The sequence below is a fragment of the Bos indicus x Bos taurus genome, chromosome 27 (assembly GCF_003369695.1).
Source record: "Bos indicus x Bos taurus breed Angus x Brahman F1 hybrid chromosome 27, Bos_hybrid_MaternalHap_v2.0, whole genome shotgun sequence".
Lineage (NCBI taxonomy): Eukaryota > Metazoa > Chordata > Mammalia > Artiodactyla > Bovidae > Bos > Bos indicus x Bos taurus.
The window spans coordinates 2677069-2695177 of record NC_040102.1 but is presented as its reverse complement, the minus strand read 5'-3'; the positions used below and the strand labels follow the sequence as shown (position 1 = coordinate 2695177).

At 41.3% G+C, this 18109-nt stretch overlaps 1 protein-coding gene across 3 annotated transcripts in view; it reads left to right on the top strand.

Moving 5' to 3' along the window:
- The window catches only part of CSMD1 (CUB and Sushi multiple domains 1), a 2076272-nt gene that overhangs the window by 1586108 nt on the left and 472055 nt on the right, over window positions 1-18109 (top strand). For all 3 annotated transcript variants that reach the window (XR_003509135.1, XM_027530260.1, XM_027530259.1), the window contains exon 12: window positions 17239-17351. Coding sequence is in view for 2 of the 3 variants with exons in the window: in XM_027530260.1 (XP_027386061.1) it covers window positions 17239-17351 (113 nt within the window). In the remaining variant the exon portion in view is untranslated. The remainder of the gene's footprint in view (window positions 1-17238; window positions 17352-18109) is intronic.

The window sequence follows — 18109 nt, the reverse complement described above, 5'->3', positions numbered from 1 at the left end:
AGGCTTAGACTTACCCCAATTCGCAAACCTGGTGTCTGCTCCAGCAGGTGTTCAGACTTAGTGATCCTGACCGTGTCTGTATTCCTTATCATTGATAACCTTTGGCTTTTCCCCATCCCTCCCATAATTTCCCCTTCCTAAGAAGCTATGCAATAAACTGCTGCTGCTAAGTCGCTTCAGTCGTGTCTGACTCTTTGCGCCCCCAGAGATGGCAGCCCACCAGGCACCCCCGTCCCTGGGATTCTCCAGGCAAGAACACTAGAGTGGGTTGCCATTTCCTTCTCCAATGCATGAAAGTGAAAAGTGAAAGAGAAGTCGCTCAATTGTGTCCGACTCCTAGCAACCCCATGGAGTGCAGCCTACCAGGGTCCCCCACCCATGGGATTTTCCAGGCAAAAGTACTGGAGTAGGGTGGCATTGCCTTCTCCATGCAATAAACTACTTTGTACAAATAGTCATACTGTTTCATGTGCCTTCAGGAAAAATTCTATATAGATTTTCTTCCACCACAGTATATGAAGGTCCTTATTTCCTCACACTGTTAACAAATAGTTTTTTGGTTTTTTTTTTGTTCAATGACTACCCCACATTGCATTCATTTATAAAAATTGGATTTCTGCAGGATAAGGCCTGGACATCTATATGTTTGCAGTCTGCCATGTTGATGGCAGGCACACAGCCTGGCATGGGTCTGGAGAGGCACTTCTGGACACCAAGTCAGTGCATAACGATGGGGCCAGGGTGCCAGAGATGGAGTTTCCGGCCCACGCTTTGCTCTTAACCATCTGTGACCCACTCTGTACCTGTGTCTTCATGGCTATAAAATATGTATAATAAACGTTTCCTGCCTGTGGTAAGGAGCAAAATGAAATAATGCCTGTGAACACACTGGAGAGGAAAGAAATACAATCCGCACATGAGATAGCTTCATTATTACCATAGCGTCTAATTTAAGAAGGGGTGTCATTAAAACAAATGAGAAAAGTTTTCAACTAAATGCAAAATATAAATGTGGCCAAGTGATGCCGTATAAAGTCCCTTAGGTCGCCATTAAAGATCTGTGGCCGTGCACCCATTGTTTTCCATGCTATTTGTTGTTAGGAGAGCAACAGCAAGCTATGTGTTACGTTGACATAAATGTTATTAGAACCTCCTCCCAATAGCTCAAATCTATAAATGAAAAACTAAATAGTCAACTGAATCAAAGTGAGATGCCCTTTGGGAAACATAATGTAACAAAGATCAGTTGGGCATTTAATCATTTGTAGTAGAGAAAGGCAAAGCCACTGACGTATTTCCTCAGTATACACAATTACAGAAAAAGAATGAATGGGAGAATCACAGCTGGTGTCTTCAGATAAACTGGTTATGTTAGGGGATACATCAAAAAATATTTTTGAGCACTAATATGTCAGACCTGACATACAGGATTCCTACCATAGAGTTTAAAATCTAATTGGAAATGGCAGCGACACTCAGATGGTTATATACCAGAAAGTATATTGAATCACTGAATCTCCTGATACATATTTCAAATAAAATTTGGGTTAAGAACCTTTTCTTATGGGTATCTGATGTATACTATGTTGGGCTCAAGATTTTATACATTCCCATTTTTAGCGGGGCTGAGGAATGAATTCTATTCAGATCTTAATTTTAAGGAGAAATTCAGAAGTGAGAGAGCCTAACTGGCTCATCCTAAATATAGTTTTCAAAAGCCTAATTTCTGTTAATGGCTTTTTATTTTCTCAAGTTTCTTGGCCCAAAAGGAGAAAAACTGAATATTAGGGGAACTCTTTCAATAGCCGAGTCTTCCCAAGAGATGGATGCATTTATTCAGGTTCCTTTTACAGAATGACTGACTTCAAATTAACTCACTAAGCAAATCTCTCTTGAGACGTCTTCAACAATACATATTGATAACTTTCTCAAATGTAATTTGCAGAAGAACTGTATCCAGAGACATGGTTCTTCAAGACTTTCCTCTGGCCTTTGCAATTACTAGCAGCCAGTGCCTGGGAAATGGCATTCATTTCAGGATGTTCTGAGGATTATAGACATAGATGACAGGTTGTAAGTGCCCATCTGTCTAGGGGAGGGATAGTTAGTATCAGGGAAATCTGTGAGCAAGCAGTATTGTCTCTGCCTGAGTACTCGTCACTACTCTTCTATTAACCAGTAAGGAGACTTTGTTGCTGTTCAGTCCCTAAGTCCTGTCCAACTCTTTGCAACCCCATGCACTGCAGCATGCCAGGCTTCCCTGTCCTTCACCATCTCCCAGAGCTTGCTCTAACTCATGTCCATGGAGTTGGTGATGCCATCCAACCATCTCATCCTCTGTCATCCCCTTTTCTTCCTGCCCTCAATCTTTCCAAGTATCAGGGTCTTTTTCCAGTGAGTCAGGTCTTCACATCAGGTGGCCAAAGGATTGGAGCTTCAGCTTCAGCATCTGTCCTTCCAATGAAGATTTAGGGTTGATTTCCTTTAGGATTGACTGGTTTGATCTCCTTGCAGTCCAGAGAACTCTAAGGAGTTTTCTCCAGCATCACAATTCTAAAGCATCAGTGCTTGGGTGCTCAGCCTTCTTTTCAGTCCAGTTCTTACCTGTGTACATGACCACTGGAAAAACCATAGATTTGCCTTTGTCGGCAAAGTGATGTCTTTGTTTTTTAATACCCTTTCTAGGTTTGTCATACTTTCCCCTCCAAAGAGCAATCATCTTTTAATTTCATGACTGTGGTCATTGTGTGTAGTGATTTTGAGCCTAAGAAAATAAAATCTGTCACTGTTTTCACTTTTCCCCCATCTATTTGCCATGAAGTGATTGGACCAGATGCCATTAGTTTTTTGAATATTGACTTTCAAATCAACTTTTTCATTTGCCTCTTCCACCCTCATCAAGAAGCTCTTTAGTTCCTCTTCACTTTCTGCCACTAGAATGGTATCATCTGCATATCTGAGATTGTTGGTATTTTTCCCGGCAATCTTGATTCCAGCTTGAGGTTCATCCAGCCCAGAATTTCACATGATGTCCTCTGCATGTATGTTAAATAAACAGGGTGACAATATACAGCCTTGAAGTTCTCTATTCCCTATTCTGTTTTTCCATGTCTGGTCTAACTATTGCTTCTTGTCCTGCATACAGGTTTCTCAGAAGGCAGGTCAGGTGGTCTGATATTCCCATGTCTTCAAGAATTTTCCACAGTTTGTTGTGATCCACACAAAGGTTTAGCCTAGTGAAGCAGAAGTAGATATCTTCCTGGAATTCCCTTGCTTTTTCTATGATCCAATAAATGATGGCAATTTGGTCTCTCATTCTTCTGCCTTTTCTAAATCCAGCTAGCACATCTGGAAGTTCTCAATCCAGGTACTCCTAAAGCCAAGCTTAAAAGATTTTTAGCATTACCTTGCTAGCATGTGAAATGAGCATAATTGTATAGTAATTTGAACATTCTTTGGCATTGCCTTTCTTTGGCTTGGAATTAAAACTGACCTTTTTCAGTCCTGTGGCCACTGCTGAGTTTTCCAAATTTGCTGACATATAAAGTGCATCACTTTAAAACTCCATCTTTTAGGATTTGTATTAGCTCAGCTATAATTCCATCACATCCACTAGCTTTATTCATTGTAATACTTCCTAAGGCCCATTTGACTTCACACTCCAGGATGTCTGGCTCTAGGTGAGTGATCACACAATTGTGGTTATCTGGGTCATTGAGACTTTTGTGTATTTTTCTGTGTTTTCTTGCCACCTCTTCTTAATCTCTTCTGCTTCTATTAGATCCTTACCACTTCTGTCCTTTATCGTGCCTATCCTTACATGAAATGTTCCAAATTCATAAAGGGATTTCTAGTCTTTCTCACTCTATTGTTTGTTGTTTCTTGTGGCTGCTTCATCCTCTGTTCTTACATTGGTTTTTGTTCCTAGAAGTGACTCCATCTCTTGTGTGACTGTAACAACCTACCTCTCCTGTTGTCTGCAAGTGCTGGGTGAAGGGGCAAAATTCACTTTTTTATTAAAAGACTTCAAAACAGCTATAACAAAGCAGACACTGAAAACTGATGTGTGTGTCTATGTATCTTTGGACATTATTAGAGAAGTCAGTCACAGTACATCTCAATGCTTTGGAGAAAAGCCTGAGCAATTTACATTAAGAGTAAGCACATAATGAATCGCTAGTCCAGGTTCGATGCATGATACAGGATGCTCAGGGCTCGTTCACTGGGATGACCCAGAGGGATGGTATGGGGAGAGAGGTGGGAGGGGGATTCAGGATGGGGAACACATGTACACCCGTGGCAGATTCATGTTGATGTATGGCAAAACCAATACAATATTGTAAAGTAATTAGCCTCCAATTAAAATAAATTTATATTAAAAAAAAGAGTAAGCACATAAAGGTAGCTACCTAAATTCTCTCTAGGCAAAACCCTATATTAGATAAGAATTACACTCCTTAGATTCTTAGAACTCTGGAACCTCATGATCAAAACTTTTTCTTCATATAGTCTTTCTCATAATGGTGTTGACTTTGAGCATGGATTTGTATAGGACTGCAGATCAGACTCAAATCCTAAACGCTCTATTCTTCGTGTGGATTCCATCCATTGCTAGCTTTCCTTCCTCCATCTCTTATGGGGAATCTTTCTTCCTTGAGTTCTTGGAGAAGTATTTATTGAAATTCAGATGTTGTAGGACACGGAGGTGGGTAAAAGTAGGCTTTGGTGGGCATGGGGAGGTGAACTGCAGGTGGAGAAGTTCGGAGACTTTCCAACCTTCAACACCACCCCGAGGAGAGTCAGAGAACCTACGTTCTCTGTTCCAACAGCCCTGTCAGTGGGGAGGTAGCCGGACCCCTGGACACCTGTGTTTTAGGTTTGGGATTTTACCTGTTCTGGGGTGTCTGGGAGAGCAAGCTGACCTGGGCCTTTCGGGGCCATGTCTCTGGGGAACCTTCCTATGAAGGAGGAGAAGCCATCGGCCCCAAGGAAACACAGCCCAACGGCAGTGCCTGTGGGAGACCGAGCAAAGCCTGTCCCAGCTCATTTGGGGTCCAGACTCAGGGTCCAGCCTGAGTCCTGTCCCAGCTGTTCTGACAGTTACAGCTACAGCATTGACTCACTGCAGCAGTTTTCTCTAAGAAGCTGGAAATGCATGCCCTCCTTGCTGCACTGTTATCCTGCAGAGCTACGGATCTCTTCGCCAGGATTCATCAGTCAGCTCTAGAACCCAGGAGCTGCAGCTATTGATACTTAGCCTGCACGAGAGCCCACACTCCACAAGAGGAACCACTTCAGTGAGAAGCCCACGCTGCAACTGGACAGTAGCCCCCATAGCGAAGAAGCCCCAGCACTGCTAAAAGGAAATAAATAAAAAGTAAAAGAAGACAAACAAAAAAACACGAGGGGCCTGCACCTCAAGGGCAGCAAGCATGGCTCCCCATCTCATGCTGACTTTGCAACCCAAAAGCATTCAAGTGCAAAATGAAACAGCTAATGAAAAATTGTTTGAGAAAGGCTAAAAGTATGAAGCGAAGAGAAGATGTTATATTGTTGTAGTTATTATCTCTGCCTTAAAGTAATGAATTATGTGGTGCTCAGAACTGCCTTTGGATGTGAAATTTACTAACAGGAAGAAGGAAGAGATCTGGACTGTCATTCACTGAATCTGTCTGGACCCTCAGTCTTGTGACCAAGAAATTCTATACCCTGGCCTCCAGAGTTGTTAGGAAATCCACTGACACACCTAGGGGTATTTATAAGCAATGAGTCACTTCTCTCTGGCTGTTTTCAAGATTTTGGTCTTCATCTTTGGTTTTCAAAAGTTTAATTAAATGTGTCTTAACGTGGATTCATTGGAGTTTATCCTGTTTGAGGTTCACTTGGTTTCTTAGAACTGTAGGTTATATGTTTCCCCAGATTTGGGGCGCTTCCAGCAATTATTGCTTTAAATTCTCTTTCAGTCCCGCTCTCTCTTCTCTCCTTGTGGGATTGGAATGATGAGACGCTGAACCTTTGGGTTTTGTCCACAGGTTGCTAGTGTTCTGTTCACTTTGCTTCCACTCTGTCTCCTCTGTGGAGTCAATGAAAGGGATCCTGCCATCCTTTTTCAAGTTCTCATGTCAGCATGCATATCCATTCTGTCTACTATAAGCCCCTCTGGCTACTTTTATTTTATTGTCTATTATTATATTTTTCACTACTGTATTTTTCACTCCTATAATTTCCAGTTGGGTCTTTTTAATAACTTCTGTTTCTTTGCTGAATATTCTGTTTTGCATTTGATTGCAGAGAGTTTGTAAATGATTGAAGCATTTACACCATGGCTGCTTTAAAATCCTTGTCAGGTAATTTCAACACCTGATTCATTTCAGGTGATGTCTGTTGTTTGTCTTTTCTCATTCAAGTTGTGGTTTTCTCAGCTCTTAATGTGATGAGCAGACCCTGGCTGTTTCGTCTATCGTGTTGTGATGTACTAGAAATTACATAAACCTCTTACTTCAGCAGGCAGTCTCCCTGGTTAGACTTAACACGCAGCTCTTGGCCAACATGTGCAGGCTGGGTTCCGGTGATGGGCTCGTTATCAGGGCCTGTAAGACAGCGGCCCCCAACCTTTTTGGCCCCAGGGACAGGTTTTTGTGGAAGACAAGTTTTCCATGGACCAGGATGGGGGATATTCTGGGGATGACTCTATTGCATTGCATTTATTGCCCACTTTATTTTGTCATCATTACATGAACTCCACCCCAGATTAGCAGGCCTTAGGCCCCGGAGGCTGAGGACCCCTGCTCTATGGCATTGCCCTGCTCCACTTGGTTGGCTTGTGCCCGTGGAGCTCACTCTAGTCGCTGCCCCCTCCTCCAGCTCATGCCTTGTCCCCCCCACCCCATCTCTGGGAGGGGAGGGGAGTCTCAGTCTCAGATTTACAGAGACAGAATCTTCATGGGTCGGGCCACTGGTGTGGTGGTCTCTCTCGTAGGTTCTCCTGCCTCTGTGTCTTTCCTCAGAAAAGGGAGCCCAGGCACTTGGGGAGTGGGAGGCTGGCCCTGGACACCTGTGGTTACCAGGCCCTTTACCACCCCCCACACAGGTGGTGCTGGTCCGCCTGACATCACAAGAGGGATACCAGCTGCATCCTCAGAGGGTGGAGCTTGCCTGTGCAAGAGTCAAAGTCAACGAAAAGCTTGTTCTAATTTCACATAGGTGCCAATGGGGAGATTTTAACAACTTCAGCATACATACTGTCAATCCCCAGGTTTAACTTCACATATAATAGTAATCTGAATATCTATTCTATAAGACCAAAGCCTAAAATGACTTTCTAAAGTTAACTTGATGTAAAAGCCAGAGTCCTGCCACTCTCCCACTCCCAGCCTCTGTTCTACTGTTGGACTGGGCTCAGTCGCTCGGTCATGTCCAATTCTTTGCGGCCCCATGCACTGTAGCCCGCCAGGCTCCTATGCCCAAGGGATTATCTCAGCAAGAATACTGGAGTCATTGACATTTCCTCTTCCTGTTCTGGTATATATCATGTAAGTAGACACGTTACCTGTAGGTCCCCTGTGTGAGGAGCCAGAGGGATGCTGTGAGTTGGAGAACCTGGAACTCTGATCAGGGCTGCCTTCAGGCGGATTTGCCCTCAGGATCTGATCAGAAAGGCTCTTAATGATGTGCCACCTGTCCATCCTAAAAGAAATCAGTCCTGAATATCCATTGGAAGGATTGATGCTGAAGCTGAGACTCCAGTACTTTGGCCACCTAATGCAAAAAACTGACTCATTTGAAAGACCCTGATGTGGGGAAAGATTGAAGGTGGGAAGAGAAGGGGACGACAGAGGATGAGATGGTTGGATGGCATCACTGACTCAGTGAACATGAGTTTGAGTAAACTCCGGGAGTTGGTGATGGACAGGGAGGCCTGCTGTGCTGCAGTCCATGGGGTCACAAAGAGTCAAAAACGACTGAGTGACTGAACTGAACTGAACTGAACTGAACCTCAGAGTACAAATGTATGGTTCCAAGACCGGAGTTACATCCCCTCTTCCTCGTTTGTTTAATGATGATGTCAACTTGTGATACACTCTGCCTCCTTTTCTGAGGATTTGCATCAGGGCATCTCTGACTCTCCCTGAAGGCATTTTACTCCATCCTGGAGGGAGGGAGGTTCTTGTCAGATGCTACGTAGACCATGCACTGTGTCTTAGCTTCTCCCCATTTATCTCTGGCACACATTGTATCAACCCAATCAAGGCAAACAGTCAACTACAATGTATATTTTAAATTGCTCTGTATTTCCTATACTTTATCCAGATCTTCTGAAATTTATTGATGTTAAAAAACTGCAAAAGCTTCAAAACAGGTCAGTTTTTAGGCCAGGTTGTAACTTGTAACGTTTACTTGTAAAGGCTCCCCACAACCCTTTCCTTTCAGGTACCTGGCAGTACGTTGCAGGTGTGATGTGTTCCAGGTGTTACTTTGCATCAGATTCATGTTTTGATAGCTTTGTGGCATGCTCAGAGTTTTGTTTTGTTTTGTAATTTTTATTATTTTTTGTTTAGTTAGTGTTGGCTGCGCTGGGTCCCCGTTGCTGCGCACAAGCTTTCTCTGGTTTCTGCAGGCTGGGGCTCCTCCCTAGTTGTGGTGTGCGGGCTTCTCTTTGTAGCAGCTTCTCTTGTTGTGGAGCACAGGCTCTAGGTGCATGGGCTCAGTAGTTGCAGTACTTGGGCTTAGTTGTCCTGCAGCTACGAAATCTTCCCTGACCAGGGATTGAACCCATGTCTCCTAGACCTCAGGGAAGTTAGCTCAGATTTATTGTTTTAATCTCTAGGTTTGAGCAAATTATTTCTTTAATGAATATACAGTAGAATAGACTTTTTTTGGAGTACAGATCTATACATATAAATAAACCAGCAAAGTCAGGATACAAAAGGGGTTTGTCACTTCTCAACACTGTGCTGTCTCTCTGCAGTCACACCTTCTCCCACCTTACACCTTGACCCCCTGATCTGTTCTCCCTCATTAAACTTTGTCTTCTTGAGAATATCACATAAATACAATTACACACTATGTGTTCTTTGAGACTGCAAGTGGGGATGTGAAATGGTACAGCCATTCTGGAAAACACGTTGGCAGTTTCATATAGTTAAATATTTATTTATCATATAATCCTGCAATCCCACTCCTAGGTGGGATTTATCATAAAGAAATAAAATTTGCCATGCATGAATAGAGTTAACTGTATTCCTAATTGCCAAATTGTAAACAACATAAATGTCCTTGGATAGGTGAGTAAATAAATATACCTTAGTCATACAAGGAAGTTCTATTCATCAGTATCAAGAAACAAACTACAAATTCCACATGACATGGGAATTGTATGGTGCAGTGCTGAGTGAACAGAGAAGGCAATGGCACCCCACTCCAGTACTCTTGCCTGGAAAATCCCATGGACAGAGGAGCCTGGTGGGCTGCAATCCACGGGGTCTCTAAGAGTTGGACACGACTGAGCGACTTCACTTTCACTTTTCACTTTCATGCATTAGAGAAGGAAATGGCAACCCCCTCCAGTGTTCTTGCCTGGAGAATCCCAGGGACGGGGGAGCCTGGTCAGCTGCCGTCTATGGGATCGCACAGAGTCGGACACGACTGAAGTGACTTAGCAGCAGCAGCAGCATACTGTTTTCATCTGCTGGAAAGGAATTGTAGTTTCCTTTCCAGAAAATATATTTCATGTATTAATATATGAGGGTAGAAATGTTGACTCTTTCAACTTGGGCCAAAAAGACCTGTCCAGAAATGAGACGACTTTCATATACACTGTAATATTAGCAGCAAACAAAGCATCGTGAAATTATTTCCACATGTGTTAATTGACTCATTGTAGCTGCATAGACCGTAGGCTATCAGCCTCCTCTGTCTGTGGAATTATCCAGGTAAGAATACTGGAATGGGTAGCTATTCCCTTCTCCAAGGGATCTTTCCAACCCAGGGATTGAACCTGGGTCTCCTGCCTTGCAGGCAGATTCTTTACCATCTGAGCCACCAGAGAAGTCCTTTATCGTATCATGAGAATGTTACTCACTCAGCTGTGTCCAGTTCTTTGCAACTTATGGATTGTAGCCCACCAGGGCCCAGGTTTCTCTGGCCATGGAATTCTCTAGGCAAGAATACTACAGTGGGTCGTCATTCCCTTTTCCAAGGGATCTTCCTGACCCAGGGATAGAACCCAGGTCTCCCACGTTGCAGACATTGTTTACCATCTGAGCCATCAGTGAAGTTAAAAGAACAATGACTCCTTTTCATGTGAAAGAATTTAGCCGTTCTCTTGATAGCAGTGCACCCTGGTTGTAGGAAAGGAACAAACACACAATCAAAAGTCATTTTCTTCCTTTTGGGTTAGTTAGATTCAATATGCTGGGACTGATATTCAAAGAAACTTCTGATTTCTCCATAAGTCTTTCAGGTCAGCACTGATCCTGTTGCACAGGGGCATGTCAGACTACTGAGGTCACCACGGCTCCACCAGGGCTGAACTCTATCAAGGAGACAAGAAAAGTTTAGGTCTAAAAGACCCCTCTAAGATAATTTCATGCAATCATTTCCCGGATGAAAAAACTGACATAGATGTAAGATAATGAAGCTAAAATCACAGGGTAAATTAAAGGCACAGCTTCAGCAGAACCTCAGATGCCAGGTCCTTGGTATGCTAAGATCAAATGAAGATTTAAATCATTAGTGGGAGATATTCCTATGAAATTTAAATATGAAGATATTTAATAAATTTTAATAGGGATTCATTTATATTTTTTTATGTATGCAGTTATTTAAAGCAATGGCGCATTTTATGTGCAAGAGTCTGGGGTTTAAAAAGGTCAGGTGACATAAACTTGCACTCAAAGTTTAGAATTTGGAAGGAGAAAGAGGAAGTATTAATAGATGCCTGTGATACATTTGTGAAGTGTCTGCAGTGTACTATTCTACAATGACCTGGGGAAGAAAAAAAAAAAACCTGCCTCACCTAAGGGAGTTAACAAATGTGAAGTGAGAATCTTCAAAGTCTATAAGAATTCCTGGTTCCTATCCAGGGAGCATAGGCACTCTGGGCAGTGATTTCAATATTTACCAAAATCCAGGAGGCCTAGAAGTGCTGATATTTTTAGAGAATTGTTAAAAATACCAATATGACTGGAGCAACAGGTTAAGAATTCCGAGATGGAAGGAAAGGGTGGTTGGCAGCTAGACACCTCCAATATGATGGCTTTTTCCCCAAAAGACAATTTTAATATAGTTTCCTAATAAAGAAGTTGAATATTCTGGTGGTTAGTTAGAATAATCTTATTTTTAAGTTTAATTAAATTATATATATATATATATATATATATATATATATATAATGTGTATATATATACACATTATATATACTAGAAGGTCAATTTTGGATAAAATAAAGCTGTTTTAAAGAAAAGTTATAGCTTATGTGTTGTGATGGCTATTAAAGTATTTTACCAAAACTAGCATTTATTTTACTTTTCAATTATAAATTGCTCAAAGAAAAAAAAAATCCTGTTTTCAACAAACAGTTGCAGAGGGTAATAATATTTGCTTCTTTATTTTAAACATATATTTCTGTCGGTACTAGCAAAGTAAAATACTTCTGGAGGAGAAAAAGAGGAATAAAAAGGGAAGTATTTTGTTTTAAATAATTAGAAAATAATTTTGTAAAATTTAAAAAAAAACATAAAATACTTTCTGAATGGTTAAGTAATTGGCAAATGTACTAAATAATTAATTTAAAATTAAATGATTGTACCAAGCCATTTACAATAATTTTCATAAACACAGCAATCACTTAAGTATCAGCATTAAATTCTAAAACTAAAGTAATTCACATCATCTTAATTTAATTTTGATTGAAGGAACTTTGTAGTATAGCAGTGTACAGGCTTATTTGGTTTTATATGCATCTGCAGACCAACATAAAACTGCATTAAAATGAAGTCCAGTATAGAAATAAAATAAATTCAAAGTATTTGCACTCAGATTTTTCTAAAGTAATTAATTTGGCATTATACATCTTTTCAATGTGTGAAAATTTTCTACAAGATAATTGCATTTTAAGACACTTAAAATTAAACCAAGTGTCGGGACCGGGGGGTGGAAGTGGTACCAGAACCAGGAGGATAACTTAGGAGGCTACTTCAGTGATGTTGACAGGAGATACTCAGAAGATAGAGACAAAAAGCAGGAAATGGTGAAAGGAATGTGGAAGAGGTGAAATTCATGTGACTCGTTGATGCCGTGTGTAATTATATAAACTTGTCGTCTCTGAATTGTGGCAGAAGAGGGCGTAAGCAGTGAGAAATCAGCAACCTTGAAAAGAAGCCTGAAGTCCTTCCAAAGACTGACTGAATCAAGGTGGTTACTCTCACTGCCAGAAGAAAATTAAATTTTCCAAGGAAGAAGATAAAAGCACAGCTTCTACGATGGCTTATTACCAAGTCTAGCATTCAACCAAAGTGTCTGGAAATAACCCTCAATGATTCAAAACCAAGAGACAGACAATAGAAAAAGAAAAGGACATATAAATAGTGTAGTTGTCACTAAGGAACTCTGATAATTAATTATGTTTTATATATGTCAGAATATAAATAAAATGATCAATAATTTTTCCAGAAAGCTGGAATTCATAACAACAAATCAAATGGAAGTGTTAAGAATTTTAAAATACCAACATCTGAAATAAAGGACTCAATAGATATGGCCTGAACTGGAAGGTTGAATAGTAGAAAATATTCAACCTGAAGCAGAAGAAAATGTACAGAAGATACATGTGTAGTTGAAATTGAAGCAGAGAAAGAGAAAATGGGACATAACTAATATTTGAAGACATTATCATAAAGAATTTCCCAATGTTAACAACAGGCATCAGGATAAAGCCTCAAGAAATTCTACAAGACATTTCGCATAATACAAGAGAAACCTCAGCCTGGCACATTATAATAAATTTGCTGAAAAACAGGGGGAAATCTTACAGACAGCATAAGCAATGAAGTTTTATTCTCAAAGGGGCAAATATAAGATTGATAGGAGTATTCTCAATATAAATAAAAGAAGTAAAAAGACAACAGAATGGTATCTTTGTAGTTTTGGGGAAAAGAAACAAGCTGTTAAAGAGACAGTAAAAACATTGGCTAATCAAAAAAGCAAGAACACCATAAATATGAGCTTTCATTTACTAGTAATTGTATTCTAAATAAAAGTCTAAAATCTCTGGATAAGAATAATGTAAATGAAATAAAAATTGAGAAAATATGAAACAAATATTTGACGCTTGTAAGTGACAAATGTAAGATGTTTATGTACATAGAATAATTGAAAGCAAAAGGCTAGACAAAGATACTTTCTGGAAGGACTGAGCAGCAGAAGGAAGAATCGTTTAGCTTCCTAAGTCAGAGCAGACTTTAATGCCAGACATCCATGCTCGCTGCCGTGTTTGGTATGTTACATGTGAATAAAATCTATGCACAGGGAAGGGAAAAAAGTCTGTCTTCAAACAAGCACATAGAGCAGCATGTACGGGTGAATCTTCAGAAAGAGGCACCTGTTCGGCGCCTGCCCATCTCTCGCTGAAACCCTTCTCTCGTCCGTGTGACACTGAGGACCTGCGCGTGTAATAACCGTTGCTCATCTTCCTCTGAGGAGCCGAGCTCTTGAGAAGGCAGTGCTGACCTGCGTGTGTGATCCACGGGGCGGACCAGGGGCTCCTACCCCCAAAACAACTTTGCTGACAGCGGAGCTTCCTCTCTGATTGCAGACGTTGGTTTGGGCTGAATTGACTTTTTCTTTCTTACACTTTTTCCCTTTCCGCGTGCTTTTCTGTCCGCATGTTGACTTCAGTCAATGAATTTAGTGTTTCCTCTCACTGGCTGGTGGCGGCCGCTGTGTGACTGTTTTGTTAACACACGATGAATGCTTCACTGAAACTTCTGTTCGCTGTGACCTGGGCGTTAATATGCAGAAGGGACCTTCAGTGCATTTGCCAATTCTGTCAGCTGTGTGTGCTGTTCTCCTGGTCAGTATTCTTCTAACGTGTGGTCACCTTTGAGTTCCTCTGTGTGTGTGTGTGTGTCCCCTGGCTTTGTTTACAGCCAGTTTATTTTCAGAGCAAAACTAAGAGGGAAGTACAGAGCTTTCCACACCACCACTGTCTGTGGACATGCACAGCCCCCTACCCCCACCATTATTAAGATCCCACACAAAGTGCTGCATTTTTTTTTTTTTTTTTTTTTTACCAAAGATGAACCTCTGTGGGCACATCATCACCACCCAACTTCATGGTTTACATTAGGATTCACTCTCAATGCTGAAGCCTGTGGGTTTGGACAAATGTACAGTGACGTGTAGCCATCTTTACAATATCCATCATGTATCTGTAATATATTCATTATTGCAGTATCATGAAGAGTAGCTTTACTACCCAAAAAAATTCCCATGCTGAACCTGTTCATCCCTCCCACTTCCCAACCCCTGGCAATGACTGAATTTTTTTTTAACTGTCTTCATAGTTTTTCCTTTTCCAGAAAGTCCTAGAGTTGGACTCCTACTGTATGCAGCCTTTTCAGATGGGTTTTTGTCACTTAGTCAGTGTGTTCATGTTTCCTCCCTGTCATTCCATGGCTTGGTATTTATCTTTAGTGCTCAAGAAGAGTCCATCCTCAGGTATAATTTTTAAAGGCATTTTGTGGTAAAGGTACATAAAAATTCCAGACTGTGCAAGCCATGCATTGTGTGAATGAACAGAATTTTCTTGGCTTAGACAAGCTTCCATGTTCGTGGTGTGATGTTGTCCCTCATCCAGCAGGAAGGGACTTCTGTCCACCACAGAGGGTGACCAAACCTCCCAGTTTGTCCAGTGCTTCCCCCATTTGAGCATGGACAATTCTGCACCCAGAGACTTGTACAGGAAGCAGTGATCAAAACCATTACCAAGAAAAAGAAATGCAAAAGGCAAAGTGGTTGTCTGAGGAGGGCTTACTAATAGCTGAGAAAAGAAGAGAAGAGAAAGGCAAAGGAGAAAAGGAAAGATACACCCATTTGAATGCAGAGTTCCAAAGAATAGCAAGAAGAAATAAGAAAGCCTTCCTAAGTAAACAATGCACAGAAATAGAGGAAAACAACAAAATGGGAAAGACTGGAGATCTCTTCAACAAAATTAGAGATACCAAGGGAACATTTCATGCAAAGATGGGCACAATAAAGGACAGAAATGGTATGGAGCTAACAGAAGCAGACAATATTAAGAAGAGGTGGTAAGAATACACAGAAGGGCTCTAGAAAAGAGATCTTAATGACCCACATAACCACAATGGTGTGATCACTCACCTAGAGCCAGACATCCTGGAATGTGAAATCAAGTGGGCTTTAGGAAGCATTACTATGAACAAAGCTAGTGGAGGTGAGGAATTCCAGCTGAGTTATTTCAAATTCTTAAAAGATGATGCTGTTAAAGTACTGTAGCCAATATGCCAGCAAATTTGGAAAACTCAGAAGTGGCCACAGGACTGGAAAAGGTCAGTTTTCATTGTAATCCCAAAGAAGGCCAATGAAAAAGAATGTTCAAAGTACTGCACAATTGCACTTATCTCACACACTAGCAAAGTAATGCTCAAAATTTTCCAAGTCAGGCTTCAACAGTACGTGAACCAAGAACTTCTAGATGTTCAAGCTAGATTTAGAAAAGGCAGAGGAACCAGCAATCAAATTGCCAACATTCCCTGGATCATAGAAAAAGCAAAAGAATTTCAGGAAAACATCTACTTCTGATTCCTTGACTGTGCTAAAGCCTTTGACTGTGTGGATCACAACAAACTGGAAAATTCTTCAAGAGATGGGAATACCAGACCACCTGACCTATTTCCTGAGAAACCTGCGTGCAGTTCAAGAATCAACAGTTAGACTGGACATGTGGCAACAGACTGGTTCCAAATTGAGAAAGGAGTACATCAAGGCTGTATATTGTCACCCTGCTTATTTAACTTATATGCAGATTATGTGTGTATGTGTGTGCTTTGTCACTCAGTCACGTCAGACTCTTTGCAGAGTATATCACATGAAATGCCGGGATGGATGAAGCACAAGCTGGAATCAAGATTGCCAGGAGAAATAACAATAACCTCACATATGCAGAGTGACACCCCCCATGTGGCAGAAAGTGAAGAGGAGCTAAAGAACCTCTTGATAAATGTGAAAGAGGAGAGTGAAGAAACTGCCCTAAAACTCAGCATTTAAAGAATTAAGATCATGGCATCCGGGCCATCACTTCAAGGCAAATGGATGGAGAAACAATGGAAACAGTAACAGACTTTATTTTCTTAGGCTCCAAAATCACTGCAGATGGTGACTGCAGCCATGAAATTAAAAGACATTTGTTTCCTGGAAGAAAAGCTATGACTAACCTAGACAGCATGTTAAAAAGCCAACATTACTTTGCCAACAAAGGTCCATATAGTAAAAGTTATGGTTTTTACAGTAGTCATGTACGGATGTGAGAGTTGGATCATAAAGAAGGCTGAGCATTGAAGAACTGATGCTTTCAAACTGTCGTGTTGAAGAAGACTCTTAAGAGTCCCTTGGACTGCAAGGAGATCAGACCAGTCAATCTTAAAGGAAATCAATCCTGAATATTCATTGGAAGGACTGATGCTGGAGCTGAAACTCCAATACTTTGACCACTTGATGTGAAGAGCTGACTCATTGGAAAAGACCCTGATGCTGGGACAGATTGAAAGCAGAAGAAGGGGATGACAGAGGGTAAGATGGTTAGATGACATCATCGACTCAATGGACGTGAGTTAGAGTCAACTCTGGGAGATGTTAGATAGGGAGGCCTGGCATGCTGCAGCCCATGGGGTCGCAAAGAGTCGGACACAACTGAACAACTAAACAACAATAAAAGAAACTTTCAGTGCCAGATACACAGAAGTGTCAGTCACCATATGTCGACTTTTAAAGTCAAAGATACCAATTTTCAGTTATAATATAGAATCATTACTGTAAAAGGTCAGTGATATTGTGATTATGAATATAAATTACAAATGGCTATAGATTCTTTGAAGGAGGGTCTTATATGTATATGGCTTGCCTGTTTAAATAGAAGGATACCCCACCCAGCCCCATCAAGGTAAAAGTGGAGCTATTTGGTACATTAAACCATGGTTTTGGTGTTTCTTGTCTCTGCAGACTCACTGGATCCAGTGTTCCCGACCTCATCGTGAGTATGAGCAACCAGATGTGGCTGCACCTACAGTCTGATGACAGCATAGCCTCGCCTGGATTTAAAGCCATTTACCAAGGTAAGATCCGAACACACTAAAACCCTCTTTCTCACAGAGGGCCACCATCATTCTCTATGTTTCAGATATAAATGAAAATGATAAGTGAGAACAATGTTTAAAAATAGGGACTTATTTGCAACTTCCTTAGTTATAGTTGTATTTAGAGCTCTTTTTTGCAAGCAGGAAATGTTGACTTCTTGAGAGGTTGGCTGGCCATTATGGTGGCAAAATGGAAAGTGACATTAAGAATCACGTTCAACGATGGAATTGTCCGTACTTGTAGATCTTGGCATTTTCTCTCTTCCTGGGAGGAAGCTGTCATGGTTATAACTAAGGGGAACATTTAGAACAGAGTATGGATTTCAGCAGCATCGATTCAATGAAGCTTATTATATGTGTCCTCATGTACAAATGTGTGGGTTTTTTAATGGAACACAGGGAGATCTTGACAGAGTTGGGGAGAATCTACTAACAACCTTGCTTTTAGAGTTATGACTGTGCTTGCTCTGAAGAAGAGAAGGTTCCTTTGGGGAAGTTGGCTTCACCTCTGAGTTGTGGGATGCTGAGAGTTGCTGTAGTGAAGTAGCTACTGTGCAGGTGACCCGGGGCCCTGCACTCTGGGTGCTGCCTGTGTAAACTATCTCACTGTTCCACCTACATTCTCTCATCTGGATGTCCTAGGGAACACATCTGTATTTCTGTGCGTCAGATCCTAGTTGGGGCACGTGGGACCTGTTCTGCGGAGCGTGGACTCTCCATCTGTGGTGACCAGCCAC